The sequence below is a fragment of the Stenella coeruleoalba genome (assembly GCF_951394435.1).
Source record: "Stenella coeruleoalba genome assembly, chromosome: 3".
Lineage (NCBI taxonomy): Eukaryota > Metazoa > Chordata > Mammalia > Artiodactyla > Delphinidae > Stenella > Stenella coeruleoalba.
The window spans coordinates 118,842,835-118,859,093 of NC_137148.1; the positions used below are offsets into that span (position 1 = coordinate 118,842,835).

The window sequence follows — 16,259 nt, forward strand, 5'->3', positions numbered from 1 at the left end:
CGCGGAGCGGCTGGGCCCGTGAGCCATGGCCGCTGAGCCTGCGCGTCCGGAGCCTGTGCTCCGCAATGGGAGAGGCCACAACAGTGAGAGGCCCGCGTACTGCAAAAAAAAAAATAAAAATAAAAATATATAATTGCTGGGTGCAAAATATATACATATATAAAATATATATATGTATATATCTCCACGAAGTCAGGTTTACTGATCATGTTCAAACAATCTATATCCTTACTTATTTATCTGGTCATTTCTTGTGATTTTTGTCCATCTTAGTGTCATATGTTTTGAAGCCACATCATAAAATGTATACAAATTTTATAATCACTCTATTTTCCTTGTGAATTGAAATTTTAAAAATTATGATGTATCCTTCTTTAGCTGTAGTAATGCTTTTGGCCTGAAAATATGTTTTGTCTGATATTAATATATACTATAAATATTAATATGATTTTGCTTAATATTTATGTTTTGTCTACCCTTTACTTTCAACCTTTTAAAACTAATATTTTAGATGTGTTTCTTATAAACAGTATATAGATTTTTAAAATCCAGCTCAATACTCTTTGACTTCTAATTGACGTATTTTGTTCATTTACATTTAATGAAATTACTGATATATTTGGATTCAAATCTACCATCTTATTAAATGTTTCCACTTGTCACATGCTCTACGTTCTTTTTATCCTCCTTTCTTTGTTTGCTTTTGGAGTGGCTAAATATTCTGTTTTACCCTCTCTTACGTTGCAAGTTATATACTTTTTTTTACTGTTCATTTAGAAGTTATCCTAGAGATCACAATATGTATCTTTGATTTATCAAAGTCTAATGTTAATTAACATTTTTATCTTCTTCCATAGTAATACAAGGACCTTAGAACATCTTAGTTCCATTTACCCCTCCCTCCTTACTTATGTGTACTTGTTATACATTTTAACTTTTTAAATCCCCAGTGGACATTGCCCTGTTGTTTTGTACAGTCTACTTCATTTGGATTTTCTCAAATTAATCTCTGCATTGTTCTTCGTTTTTTCCTGCACCTGTAATCTGTCATATTAAATCATTTTCCTTTCCCTTAAAGAACATGCTTTAGTGTCTGCTGCTGGTAAAGAATCCTGAAAATGTCTTAAGTTAACCTTTGTTATTAGAGGCTCTTTTCACTGGGCCTGGAATTCTAGGTTGGTACTTCTTTTCTTTCAGCCCTTGAAAGATATTTAAATTCTACTAATTTCTAGCTTCCATTGTTTCTGTCAAGAAGCAAGCTAACAGTCTATTCCTTTTTTCAAGTAATGATAGCTGCTTTTAACGTTTTTTTCTTCTCTTTGTCTTTGGTTTTCATATACTTTACTATGACGTGTACCTAGGTGTAGTTTTTATTTATCCTGCTTGGGGTTCCCAGGGATTCTGGGATCTGTGGCTTGTTTTTCGTCAATTTTGGCAATTTCTCAAATATTTTCTCTTCAAATTATTGCTCCTGCCCTATTCTCTCTCTCGTCTCCTTCTAGAACTTCAATCCTCACTTTATCTTCCACATCTCTTATTCCCTCCACTGTATGTTCCATCCTTGTGTCTCTCCATGTTTCATCCTGATGTTTTCTTCTAACCGACTTCCCAGTTCATCACTTCTCCCTTTGACTGTGTCTAATCTGCTTTAAACCCATCCAGTCAGCTCTTTACTTTTGTTATTATATTTTCAACTCTAAATTACTATTTGGTTATCTTTCAAATCATTATTGTCCCTTTTTTAAAAAATTTCCAGTTCTCTGCCATATTTTTAAATCTCATCTTTTATCTCCTTTGCACAAAGTCTGTGTCCAGTAACTCCAAAAGTGGAATTCTCTGGGATTGTTTCTATTGTAGTTGTTTCTGTTGGATCTCATTCACGTTGTCTTGTTTCCTCATGTGTCTCGGTACCTTCAGACCGAATTGTATGTGAAAAATTGTTAGTAGAAGTAAAGTGAGACGTTATGGTGTTATCTTCCTCCAGAGGTACGGTAAGTCCCCTACATATGAACAAGTTCCGTTCTGAGAGTGCGTTCATAAGTCCAATTTGTTTGTAAGTGCAACAAAGTTAGCCTAGGTCCCCAACCAACACAATCGGCTATATAGTACTGTATTATAATAGGTTTATAATACTTTTCACACAAATAATACATAACAAACAAAAAATAAACATTTTTAGTCTTACCGTACAGTACCTTGAAAAGTACAGTTGTACAGTACAACAGCTGGCGTACAGGGGCTGGCATCGAGTGAACAGGCAAGAAGAGTTACTGACTGGAGGAGAGGGAGGAGGTGGGAGATGGCAGAGCTGAAGGATCGTCAGCGATAGGAGACGGAGGGCGAGCTGCAGTTTCACTCATGCCTGACGCTGATGGCACAGGATCTGGTTCCTTGCTGGATTCAATTCTATCTACCCTCTTCAAAAAATCGATCCAGTGATGTCTGGGTAGTAGCTCTTTTTTGTCATTGTAGATGACACAGTAGCACTGGATTGCATTCTGAACGACTGCTGCAACCCTTGTGTACCGTTCTATGTTCAGGTGTGCCTCCTCAAACAGAACTAACTTAGGTGATTGGACACATGAACGCACGTTCGCATCTTTGAAACTTTGCAACTTGAAGGTTTGTATGTAGAGGACTTACTGTACTTACGTTTGCTTCTGCTAGGCACCTGGGGATACTAGCAACCTGGTCTGGCCAATCTGGCCTTAATCCAGTTTGAAGCATTAAGCTCATTGGAAGCTGGGTTGGGACTCTGCAAAATCTGGTTATTTTCAGTTCACCTAGTCTTAAGGTGCAATTTCAGGGTCTTTGTCTAAAACGGGGAGTTACAGTACCCCGGCTCCTTTGGTGGGCACTGGATCCCACCGTGTGTCCCCTTAGACATGCAGAGCTGCCTAGGTGCTGCTTAACCTCTCAGCTTCTTAGTTGTCTCTTCCTGAGGCAGCCAATATCCCAAGGGGGAAAGGGCCCCCAGTTGTTGGGCTTGTCTCCCTGAATGGCCATCTTTTCCCGGAACTTGGTTTGGCAATTCTTCACGATCTTCTTAAGTTTTGGGTGCCTTCAGGCTGATTTTTTTCTTATTTTGTCCAGCCTTTCTAATTGTCCCCAGCAGGAAAGCAGACCCCGATGATCTAGTCTGCCGTTACCAGATGGTAAGAAGTATAAATGTAGGAAGTTGTCCAGGTGTTTGGGCACGTGCACACCTTCTGTGAGTGGTGGGCACTGGGGTCAACCAGAGAGCATGTGCTTATTTTTGCCTTATGGGGATGAAAGTCTCATGTTGCCAGATTTTCCGGTTTTTTTCAAGAGAAGTAGGAAATGTGGGCTTTTTAAATGTGAAATCCCAATTTTCAATGGTGGTTAAAAAAAATTAACTCTCAATGAGCCACACAAGGTCCATCTGGGGTCCAAACCAAGCCCACTGGATACCAGTTTGAAATAGCTGGACTGCAGTCTGCGTTGATGGGAGAAGTGGGGTGAAGGGTGGTTCTCCTCTACCAGTAAACGCTAGCCTCCAGCGGTCCAGGCTGCCTTGAATAAACACCAGGCCCTCATACAAAAAAATAACTTTCAAACCACTTTATGTCTCTACGGAAATCTCTTAAAAATGCCAAGGGGGAGGATGGATTCCAATCATAACACCAAGAACATTTCTGAAAAGCCGTCTCCCATCTCTCTCCCAAATCCTCCTCATGGCAGCTCAGCAGCTACTCCAGTCCCCCAGAATTCATCTCTTTAATTCCTCCCAGTTCAGCCCATCCCTGGCTCTTATCTCCCTTGTCCTCCTTCTCACCTTCTGATCTGTTCTGCTTCTTCCATTAGGTGCTTCTCCGCCTTTGCTTCAGTGACCCCATCAAGGCATCTGAGTCACAGCACCACACAGTGCAGAACCCCTTCCCATGGTTTCCTACCTTCTGCGCGAGATAGGCTCCAAAACTTCGTGGGCCAAAGCTAAATCCTCCTTCACAGGAAGTGGGGGCAGGGAGAAACGATGCTGTCAATACTCTAAAATATGTGTGTTTTCCTGTCCCGTCAGCTCTGCCATCTGGGATGGGGTGAAGCCAGGACAAGACGTCATTTTGCAAAGGAGGCAGAGCCCATATCAGGGTGCCTTGGCACCAGGGTGAGTTTTCGGGTGGCTGCCATCTCCTTGTCACTTACTTTCTACTGAAAGGACAGGGTCCCACCCAACCCACCACCCCTCCCACAAACGGGGAGGGAGAAGCCAGAAGGAAGAGAAATCAAAGTGGACTTTTTCTGATGTGTCTAAAAATAGAACGTTGGCAAAGCCTGTCACAGAATACAAAGTATTTGATAAAAATAGCATCTGTTGAGCTTGGAACTCAAGCTAGAGATGCATGGAGATGAAATTTATTCCTTCCTTTAGTGTTTCCATATTAGTGTAACAATTCTGTCTCTCTCTCATTGATGAGGGTTCAGATGCTGCTCTCTGTGGCCAAGTGGCTTCCTTTCCCAGGGTCTGATGGTGGAGGAGGTGCTGGCCGAATTAAAGAAAGCACTAGACTGGGAGGGTCATGGGTCATGGGTGTGGGTCTACCACTCTCACACCCACCCTTCACTTTGACTCACAGTGTCAGGGCTCACTTACGCCAGCTTGTGAGTTTTCTAAATAAGCCAGTGTTGCTGACTCACAGAAGCCTGAATAGTAATAATAACTGTGTAGTAGTATTACTCCCCCAGAGGGAGGCTACTTGCCATTTTGGCAAGTCCACAGAGGCTGCTGTCTCCCTTCCCCGCCCCCCAAGCAGCTCCCCAAGGTGTCTGGGGCTCACATTCTCTTCCTGCTACTGAGGATCCCACAGGGTTGTCCGTCTCAGGTCAGGATGGGATTCAAGACCTGCCCTTTCTCAAATCACATCCCATAGCCCAGGGAATTACTAGCCACAGGGACTGTCGCCTCTCATCAGCTCTCCCAGATCCCAGCTCCCCAGATGTCCTGCTCTCTGCTGAGTTTCCTTTACTGAGAAGCAAAGCTGAGGCAGTCTAATAATAAATGAGAACAAGGGATCAAGTGGCCCCTTTTAAATGAGCTAGGTTTTTAAATTAGTTCTTTTAATTGTGGTAAGATACACATGACATAAAGCTACCATCTTAACCATTTTTAAGTATACAGTTCAGTGGCTTTTAAGTACATTCACATTGTTGTGCAGCCGTCACTGCCATCCATCTCCAGAACTCTTTTCATCGTCCCCAAATAAACCCCTTACCCAGCAGGCAGCAACTCCACATTCCCCCCTCCCCCCAGCCCCTGGCAGCCACCATTCTACTTTCTGTCTCTATGGATTTTACTACTCTAGATAGCGCGTGTGGATGGAATCATACTGTATTTATTGTTTTGCGACTGGCTTATTTCACGGAGTATAATGTCCTCAAGGTTCATCCATGTTGTAGCATGTACCAGAATGTCCTTCCTGTTTAAAAAGGGCTGAATACTATTCCATTGTATGAACATACATACCACCTTTTGTTTATCCATTCATCCACTGATGGACACTTGGGTTGCTTCTACCTTTCGGCCGTTGTGAATTATGCTGCAGTGAATGTGGGTGCTCTCTTCCTGCTTGTTTTGACCCGTTTGTATTTTAACGGGATTTTTAAGGAAGGTAATCCAAATGGTGCAATATTTCAGGGATCTGAGGCTGACCCCTTGCGAGCTGTTTTAGGTGGAGACAGATGTGGTGCTCTTGTATCAAACTATGTCTCGTGCATATGGGGCTGCCTGGGGATATGTGTTCTGGTATCGTGTGATGTGTGCTTTCCTCACTGACAGGGATAGGAACTTATGTCCAGTGGAAGGAAAATGTTTCTGACTATAAACACTTCTTAAGCTACTCGGCCATGGGAATCTTGACAGTGGTTGATTGGCAGACAGTGGTGGTGGGAAGTGATGGGGTGATGCAGATGCAAGAAAGCTTTGATATCAAACCAGCAAACATGTGTCCCCCACATGGGCTTCAAACACCTGCCTTGTCCTGATTCTTGAGGGTCCTTGCTGATTCACATCCACCCCCTCCCCAAGATCTCCTGTATCTTTAACTCTTACTTTTCCCCCCATCAGCATTGCAACATGCTCAAGTGTAATGAAACAAAACTGCAAAGCAAATCATAACCTCCCTCCCCACCCCCCACCCCCCCGAGCCCTATCACACTTCTTCTCCCACCCTCTCTCCCTCTCTTCCTCCTGGAGACCTGTCTTCCCTCCTCACTTCCACATCCCCACCCCCACTCACTCCTAAACTCATCACACTCTGGCGCCCATGCTCTCCTGGCTCTGGGTTCTGACATGACCTTGTTGAGCCTCCTGATGTGACCTCCTGACGGACCCGAGTCTCAGCCCCCTCTTCAAGGCAAGAGCCTTGCATCCTGAGTGGTCCTGGCATCTTGCTTCAGAGGCAGTCCCTAGAACACCAAGAATTTTATATTTTATTGATGTATTAATTTTTATTTTTACACAGTTTTTAAAGGTTACACTCCATTTACAGTTATTACAAAATATTGGCTGTATTCCCCGTGTTGTACAATACATCCTTGAGCCTGTCTTACTTCCCCACCCCTACACTTCCCCTCCCCACCCTTTCCACTGGTAGTCAGTAATTTGTTCTCTGTATCTGTGAGTCTGCTGCTTTCTTGTCATACTCACTAGTTTGTTGTATTTTTTAGATTCCACATATAAATGGTATCATACAGTATTTGTCTTTCTCTGTCTGACTTATTTCACTTAGCATAATGCCCTCCAATTTTTTGTAGCTTAGTAATATTAACTTGTATATATTAGCCACATCTGCTTTATCCGTTCATCTGTTGATGGACACTTAGGTTGCTTCCATATCTTGGCCATTGTCAATAATGCTGCATTTATCTATCTATCTATCTGTCTGTCTATCTATCTATCTATCTATCTTCCCCATCAAGAGAATGAGATGTAATCCAGAACCACACCCTTACAAACTCAGGAATAAAAACAATATTTGCAAATCACTTTTCAGACAGTGGAGTGTAGAGATGAGGCAATCACCTCTATCATTAAACAGATTTTGATACAACTCCCAGTTCTGCTAGTTGCTAGCTGGGAGACCTTGGGCAAGTTTCTTAAATGCTGTGCCTCCTCTCCTCACCTCGAGATGCAATTTTAGTTGCACCTACCTGGTAGGACTATTAGGAAAAATAAATAAGAAAATGTGTGTCGACGGAGCAACTAAGCCTGTGAGCCACAACTATTGAGCCCACGTGCCACAACTACTGAAGCCTGCATGCCTAGACCCCGTGCTCCGCAACAAGTGAAGCCACTGCAATGAGAAGCCCGCGCACCGCAACGAAGAGTAGCCCCCCGCTCACCGCAACTAGAGAAAGCCGGCGTGCAACAACGAAGACCCAACGCAGCCAAAAATTAATTAATTTTAAAAAAAGAAAAAAATGTGTGTCGAGTGCTGAGCACAGCGCATGGCTTATAGAAAGCATTTCATAAGGATGAGCTCTTATTACTCCTTTTTAATTGGTGTAAGTTGACCTTAGTACTTAAGTCTGTTTTGCTTTTCATACCTGTAAAATTTGAACGAACAAATGTGCTAAGACTAAGGGGTTTATTGCAAAATTCTCTAGAGAATAAATGGTTTCCTAAGAGATCAGAAACGTTTACTAAAGGCTGCATGAGAACTGCAGGGAGAAACATCATCTAGAGGCTGCTGAAAGGCAGAGTCCCTGAATGAGGGTGAACATTCCTAGATGTTGGGAGATAAACCAAAAGACTCGAGAGTGTAATTAAACGTATGCCTCGGTGATTAGCGTCAGATGAGATGAATGATCTCTATCATGCAAGTACAAACACAGACTGTGGGAAAACAGCCACTGGAAAAGCTATGGGAACTAAAATTAGATGATAGTCAGCAGTCTGGCCACCAGATGAGGAATCTACTGTTCGATAAATTTCACAAAACTGTAGCCCTCATTTTAAAATACGTAGAGATATTCCAAGAACAGATTGCAGGGTCCATGAATAGGTATAGGGATCTGATAAAATAGCTGAATTGTAGGCAGAAACTGAAGGACATTGAGGTGACATTGACACATGCTGCTCCACACATGGAGGCTGGAGGGTGGCTGGACTGAGGTGGAGAGTCTAGTCCTGTGTGATGCTGTGTGGCAGCTGGGAGCATGTGTGGCTCTCCAGTACCTGACCTGTGGCTGGTGGACGCTGAGAGGTGCCGCAAGTGTAAAAGACGCACAGCTTTCAAAGGCTGAGTAGAAAAAACAACGTGAGATATATCAACAATGTAAAAAATATTAGTTGCATGTTAAAATAACAGTTTAGATGTAAATGTTGGGTGAAATGAAAGATACGAAAATCAATTTGACTGTTTATACTATTTTAATGTGGCTTCTAGAAAATGTGAAATTACACACGTGGCTTGTATTTGTGAGTTGCTTTGTATTTTTACTGGACTCTGCTGGTTGGTTCAGCTCCACACTCCCCTTGCACCACCCAGATCCAGCTGGTATTAACCATGACCTTGGACAAGTTATTTAAAACCCATGGAAGCTTCAGTTTCCTCCTCAGTAAAAGAGTGGTCGTAGGAATTAAAGGGGTAATTAAAAAGCATTAACAGTGTGCCTTGCCCCAGAGTAGGTAGTCTACAAATGTAAGCTATTCTTTTCTGTTAGTTAAACTCACAGAGCTGGAAGTTTCCTATAGGTCAGTAGCATTACGTATTTAAGGCAGTACTAGAGGGTGCCATCACAGTCTACCAAATGAGAGAGGAAAATCTGCCTACCTTTTAGAGCAGCGGTTCTCAACTGGGGACGTCACGTCTGGTGAAGCCTGAGAGGGCTGCTACTGGCCGTCTAGTGGGTAGAGGCCGGGATGCTGCTAAACATTCTACAACATACAGAATAACCCCCACCCCCAAAAAACACACGCACCAAATTATCACGTCAAAATATCGATAGTGCCCAAGGTGAGAAACCCTGAATTAGAGGCTCTTGGTTATTTGCAACTTACACTGATTAATGGTCAAGGTCTGGAAAATGTGTGGCATAAAGAGAAACTACAAATGCCACCCAGGTGCATGTCCCCAACCAGCAGCATCAGTATCGCCCAGGGAGTTATCAGAAGTGCAAGTTCTCAGGCTCCATCCCAGTCCCGCTGAATCAGAATCTCTGGAGGTGGAGCCCCCAAATCTATGGTGCAACAAGCCCTCCAGCTGATTCTAATGTCCTGTGAAGTCTGAGAAGCCTGCTGAGCTGACAGTTTCCTGGTTACCATCTCCTGCACATCCCAGACCCGAGCAGCAGGTGGCAGCAAAGCCTATAAGGATGTTGTAACGCCTGTGAGAAGCTGCGTGCTTGCGATGAATCAGTGGGTAACCGAGCTGGGTGCCGGAGTGTTTGTACACTAGATCACAGTTAATAATGCCAGCTTTCTAATTTCAGGAAAGTCAGAGGGGAAATTGTTCATAATCATCCTAAGGTTCTTTCTTAGTCATATAGTGTTTCCAGGGCTTTGAAATTATTCAGTTCTAACGTCTGTTACAAAGGCGTCTTCTCCAACAGAGAATGTAGTGAGTAATCCGGTTTGGACTATTCTCCTAAAATACTTCTCACCCTATAAAATCCCAAAGCCATGAGAATAAATCATTTCTGCTGTCCCCAGGCAACTTTGGGCCAAGTATTCGACCCATCACCCGCCTTAATGGACCCATGGCCCCTCCTCTACACGTGGACCAGATCTAGTGAATGATGAACAGCTCACGTTTCCCAGGATCTTTTGTCCAGCAGGTAAAACTAAATTTGTTCAGTAATCTTTATTAAGGGTAAGAGCGAGTAGGTTACAATTCAGGTAATTTTCCATTTGTGCCACATGGGGGCGCCCTCCACATTGCCATGGGCATCCATGGTCCGGGTGAAGGCATTGAAGCAGAAGGTTGAGTGACCTGCTAGGCAGTGAAAGCGGGGGAGGCGGTGAGGAAACAGTTACTTTTCTTCTATAAAGTAGCTGAGTGATGTGGCTTCACTCAGACCGCAGCCCTGCACTCTAGAGCTGGGTTTCTCAGAGGGTGATCGCCGGTCCAGCAGCATCAGCATCACCTGGGAAGTAGTTAGAAAAGCAAATTCTTGGCCCCATCCCAGACCAGCTGCATCAGACGCTCTGGAGGCGGGGCAGTGATCTCTTCTAATAAGTGGCTCCGCCCCCTCCCTCCAGGTGATTGCGCTGCAGGCTCTAGCTTGAGCACCGCTGCTGTCTAGTCTGGAGCATCTCCCTAGTTACTGGCTGGGACACAAAACCACGTTGCTATCTGATCTCATCACACTTCTGCCAGGAGGTGAAATCTAGGAGCCCACCTTCTTGATGCCCGACGTCTTCTTCAGGTCACTTACCTGAGAACACCTGAGGAGACTGAGGTCAGTCACTCTGCATGAACCTGTGGAATCCCTGGGCTCTGAGGGATATAAAAGAGTGTTAAGTAGGGTTTCCACCCTCACGGAGCTTCCACTCTCCTGTAGGAGATGGGATTGCCACTGGGAACCAAAGACGGAGAGGGGCCCAGAGGCTGTATTTCTGGCTACAGGGGGAGGCAGCGTGGAAGCACACAAGTCCCCTTCTCTGTCCTTGGCCTTCCATTCTCTCCCGCTGCTGCCGCAGCCTGTCCTTCTCTCCTTCCCGCTCAACCGCCTGCCCTAGGGTTGCCCTGTTTTTCTCTTCCTTTTCCCCCAACCTCACACATCTCTTGTCCTGTTTCTCCCACTCCATTCTGGTTTTGTTTTAAATCACAAAAGTCCGGGAATAGGTCCATCAGGGACGGGGACCCCAAGGGGCAGGGGGAAAGGAATGAACCGAGTGGACAAGGGCAGATTTCCATGTGGGGTAAATCCTGAGAGCCCCTGACTGCACTGGGATCGTGGTTGCTCTTGCCCCAAGCGCTGTGCAAGCCTGGTGGAGGGAGAGGACTCCGGGATCCAGAGTATGGGAGAAGCTTGGGGCGGGGTGTGGCTGGACCCGAGCTTAGCTTTGGCAGGGGCTTCGGGTGAGCAGAAGGGAGGGAGGGCCCGTGCCAGCCCAGTACCAGGAGGATCTGGGGTGTGATGGGGAGTCCTGGGAAGTGAGGCTGGATGAGTCCCCAGATTGAGGAGGTGACAGTTAAAGTTTGAGTTTGATGATGGAAGTACGAGGGAGATATACTAGATTCTTGAGCAAAGGAGAACCATGCATAAGAATAAATTGTTATTGAGAAGGCATCACCTATGAGAGGGGTCACAAACTCAAATGCCTATTTTCTGAAGCGGACCAGGTAAGAAGCAGTAGGGCGTGGGGAGGGGGGGTGCTGGGGGAGCTAGAGAGCTGGTGTTTGCTCTTAAATGAGCAGTTATTACACAAATCAGGACAGTTATCACCATGGGGAAGTAGAAGCCCAGAGCTGTCAACTCTTCGTGCTTCTCAAGAGAGGGCAGAACTCTGGATTTTTGCTTAACATGAAGTTTCTTAATTTTTAGTTACGGCCGCTAATTACAAACTTGAAAGTCTGGGCCTCTGGTTGGCCAATTCTCACCTGTATTTTTTTTCTAACTTGGGGGTTTGTACCATAGTCTCAACATACTATCTCATTTCTTCCTAGTTTCCTCCCTTACTCTTACTATCAAATCCATATATTATGAACAAAAAATAAATATAACATTCACCAAACATTAACAATGTGCTCCTTTAAATGCTGCACGTGGATTATCTCACTTAATCCTCCCACAACCCTGTAAGATGTTAGTCCCACGTACAGATGGAACACAGTGTCAGGTGAAATCAGTGGCTCCAGGTCACATAATTACCAAGTGGAGGAGCTGGGACTCAAACCCAGGTGGTCAGATTCCTGAGTCATGTATGTAACCTGTGTGCCTTTCCTGTGTAGTTTTTGTTACCATGTATCTGTCCTGTTTTTCTCCCTTCTGAGCATGAGTGATATTCGTGAGGTTACGCCTACCTTCTTGTGTTAAAATATCAGGCCTGCTTTTTTTTATTGCCTATACCCTGATGCATAAGGCATGTGAGTCAGTTCTGGTGAGTCTGACAGACATGTATTGGGAACCCATCATGTGCCGTGATGGAAGGGGATGGGCACCAGTACAACGTCACGAAGCCATTTTAATAGGGGATTCTGACAAATAGAAATGCCACCTGTCATAACATGGGATATCACATTGGGACAAAGGCATTCTCAGTATGCAATGAGGTCACACTGTGGAGTCGTGAATGTGGGGAGGGGGTGGGTCAGGGGTGTCTTCCTGGGAGAAAGGTTGTGGAGCTGAGTGTCAGAGAACTCTGAGTGGCACCAGGGCTCGAGAGGCCAACCAGCGGGCGAGCCGCAGGGTGGAGGGAAGATCGAGAGAGTGGTGACAAGGCTTCAGGAGGAGCCAGGAGAATCTACCTAGGAGGGCTGATAGATAGGAAGAAGGGCCAGTGCCAGAGGGCGCAGGGTGGATAGGCTGAGGGGCAGAATGCATAGAAAGAGTAAAGGTTTGATTGTAGAGTGAAGAGATCAGTGAACCCACCTAAAGGCAGGAAGAGGACATTGCCTCAGCTCAGCCTGGCACACAGGAAGGGCTGACCGTCCGGCAGCCTGCTGTATCTCTCATTGGTCGTGGCACCTTAGGCAACCTGCTTTGCCTCTTTGATCCCCAGTGTCCTCATCTGTAAAATGGAGTCCCTCGCTCATATAGTTTGCTGAGAATTGCATAAGACGCCCATGCCAGCTCTAGCCCAGTGCCTAGCCCAGGGCGATCACTTAGACAATGTGAGTTAGATTATCACTGTAGGCACTTGGTAAATGTTTGTTGAATGAATGAGCGAGAGCAGTGGCTTAAGCATCCCCAGTGACACCCGCTGGAGGTGGGAGATCAGGACAGGAGCTTAAGCTTAAGAATGACCCATGGGCTTCCCTGGTGGCGCAGTGGTTGAGAGTCCACCTGCCGATGCAGGGGACACGGGTTCGTGCCCCAGTCTGGGAAGATCCCACGTGCCGCGGAGCGGCTGGGCCCGTGAGCCATGGCCGCTGAGCCTGTGTGTCCAGAGCCTGTGCTCCGCAATGGGAGAGGCCACAACAGTGAGAGGCCCGCGTACCGAAGAAAAAAAAAAAAAAAAAAAGGAATGACCCATGATTCCACTTGTCTTTGACTGGGAAATGAGGGTTACATTCATTTGAATGAAACTTCAGTTTTATCATAAACTCCAAATGAAGCCTTCTGGTCCCCTTGAGAAGCATCCCACCTAACAGGCAAGTCTGACCACAGCTTCTGCAGTTGAATCAGCCATAATTCAGTGCTGAGGCTGCTGACTTTCCCCAGTGGACTTGTCTGCATGCAGGCGAATCTGGCGTTCCTGGAGGTTACATCGTTCCCACCAGGTGCAGTTAGCCCCTCCGACAGAGCACTCTCTCCAGGGCAGTTGCAGCAACCTGGCACCTGACGCCGCCGCAGAGTCAGCCCATCAGGTGCTGCTGTGCAGCTGTTCAGGGTGAGCGCCAGACTCGCTGACTCTGGGTGATGGACAGATACAGCTACCGCCACTGCCCCTCTTGCTCCTGAATCATGGAGTGGCCAGTCTCCCAGCCAGGTGGGTGGCTCCAGGTGGCCACTTTCACCTTGGGAATTCCCACGAGACCCAGGAAAAGAGACAAAAGCTGTGTGGAATGATCACAATCATACTTTCCATTTCTGTAGTCATTTTTGTTAAGGATCTCAACTGCTGGGGCACATGGGACTTCTTCTCCAGGGTTTCTGTGTCGACAGCTGTCGTACCTTGATTTTCAGCGGGTGACGGGTGCCCCTGGACGAAGAGACCTCAAAAATGAAAGCCTGGCTGCTTTTTTCTGAATGAAATGCTTTCTGTGGCAGCGGAGCCCCAGCTGTGTGCCGGGTTCCTCTGTGGAGAAGGACACACATAGAGCTGCAAGTTCTGAATCGGTAGGTGGGTGGCCACACCCAGACCCCGGGATCCTTAACGAGCTCCTTAGGAGGTATTTCTCACAGTGTGGTCCGCAGGCTGCCTGCATCCAGTTTCCTGGGCACTTGTTCAAAAATGCAGGGTCCGGCTTCCCTGGTGGTGCAGTGGTTGAGAGTCCGCCTGCCGATGCAGGGGACACGGGTTCGTGCCCCAGTCCGGGAGGATCCCGGATGCCGCAGAGCGGCTGGGCCCGTGAGCCATGGCCACTGAGCCTGCGCGTCCGGAGCCTGTGCTCTGCAGCGGGAGAGGCCACAACAGTGTGAGGCCCGCGTGCCGCAAAAAAAAAAAAACAAAAAAAAAACAAAAAAAATTGCAGGGTCCTTGGTCCCACCCCAGACTCACTTAAATAGACAGGGTGCGGATGGCTTCATGTTTAACAGGTGACTTTAACCACAGGTCCCTCAGCAATTTGAGCACATTTACATTTGAGGACTGCTGCATAAGTGATGCTGATGTACCAGGACACTTGGAAAGCCACTGCTCTACAACAATTAAGCTTGAATTTCTGTCCCACAGACCCTAGATTTTTTTTTCCTGGTTCAACTAGATTTCCCTCAGCAACTTAGGCAAGTGTTGGCCAACAGAACACAAAGAAGCAAAGAAAGTAGAAAAGTCATGTAATCTGAGGCCATGTTGAGTCTGAGGCCAAGAAATTGTGATGGAAAAACACCAGGGCTCCTCACCTGGCCTGTGACAGAGCCTTGGTGGGCGAAGGGGAGTGTGTGAGAACTTTCAGAAAATGGTCCACACCAACCTGTTCTTTTTTTTTTTTTTTTTTTGACGGAAGGAGTCTTGTATTTTATTTTTATATTTTTTTAATTTTAATTTTATTGAAGTATAGTTGACCTACAGTGTTGTGTTGTGTGTTTCAGGTGTACAGCAAAAGTGATTCAGTTATACATATACTCATTCTTTTTTAGATTCTTTTCTCATATAGGTTATCACAGAATATTGAGTAGAGTTCCCTGTGCTATACAATAGGTCCTTGTTGGTTATCTATCCTATATATAGTAGTGTGTATATGTTCATTCCAAGCTCCTGATTTATCCCTCCCCCACCCCCTGTTTCCCTTTTGGTAACCATAAGTTTGTTTTCGATATCTGTAAGTCTGTTTCTGTTTTATAAATAAGTTCATTTGTATCACTTTTTTAAATTAGTTGCCACATATGAGTGATGTCATATATTGTCTTTGTCTGACTTACTTCACTTAGTATGATAATCTCTAAGTCCATCCATGTTGCTGCAAATGGCATTATTTCATTCTTTTTTATGGCTAAGTAATATTCCATTGTATATATGTACCACATCTTTTTTTTTAATTATCTCTATTTTTTTTACATCTTCATTGGATTATAATTACTTTCCAATGTTATGTTAGTTTCTGCTGTACAACAAAGTGAATCAGGTATATGTATACATATATCCCCTCCCTCTTGAGCCTCTCTACCACCCTCCCTATCCCACCCCTCTAGATGGTCACAAAGCACCGAGCTGATCTCCCTGTGCTATGCAGCAGCTTCCCACTAGCTATCTATTTTACACATGGTAGTGTATATATGTCAATGCTACTCTCTCACTTCTTCCCAGCCTCCCCTTCCCCACCATGTCCTCAAGTCCATTTTCTACGTCTGCATCTCTATTCCTGCCCTGCCACTAGATTTATCAGTACCATTTTTCTAGATTCCATATATATGTGTTAACATATGCTATTTGTTTTTCTCTTTCTGACTTACTTCACTCTGTATGACAGACTCTGGGTCCAGCCACCTCACTACAAATGACTCAATTTCATTCCTTTTTATGGCTGAGTAATATTCCATTGTATATATGTACCACATCTTCTTTATCCATTCATCTGTCGGTGGACATTTAGGTTGCTTCCATGTCTTGGCTATCGTAAATAGTGCTGCTGTGAACACTGGGGTGCATGTATCTTTTCAGATTATGGTTTTCTCCAGATATATGCCCAGGAGTGGGATTGCTGGATGATATGGTAGCTCTATTTTTAGTTTTTTAAGGACCCTCCATAATGTTCTCCATAGTGGTTGTACCAATTTACATTCCCACCAACAGTGTAGGAGGGCTCCCTTTTCTTCACACCCTCTCCAGCATTTATCATTTGTGGCTTACTGACATATCATTATTCTTTCTCAGTTGTATGTTTTTTTTCCTTTTTATAACAGCTTTATTGAGAGTTAATTCATATACCATAAAATTCACCCTTCTAAAGTCCACAGTGTGGTAGATTTTAGTA

The 16,259-nt window shown here is 45.1% G+C and overlaps 1 protein-coding gene across 6 annotated transcripts in view; it reads left to right on the top strand.

Moving 5' to 3' along the window:
* LOC307183733 (uncharacterized protein) overlaps positions 1-13,843 on the top strand; it is a 355,278-nt gene extending 341,435 nt beyond the window's left edge. For 4 of the 6 annotated variants that reach the window (XM_079916673.1, XM_079916672.1, XM_079916674.1 and 1 more), the window contains 3 exons: positions 9,671-9,795; positions 10,220-10,419; positions 13,813-13,843. In XM_079916673.1, the coding sequence (XP_079772799.1) occupies positions 9,671-9,757 (87 nt within the window). In that variant the 3' untranslated portion in view covers positions 9,758-9,795; positions 10,220-10,419; positions 13,813-13,843. Of the gene's footprint in view, positions 1-9,670; positions 9,796-10,219; positions 10,420-13,812 lie in introns of those variants that run through there. The other 2 variants (XR_013827575.1, XR_013827576.1) reach the window with 1 other exon arrangement.
* Positions 13,844-16,259: the final 2,416 nt, after the last annotated feature.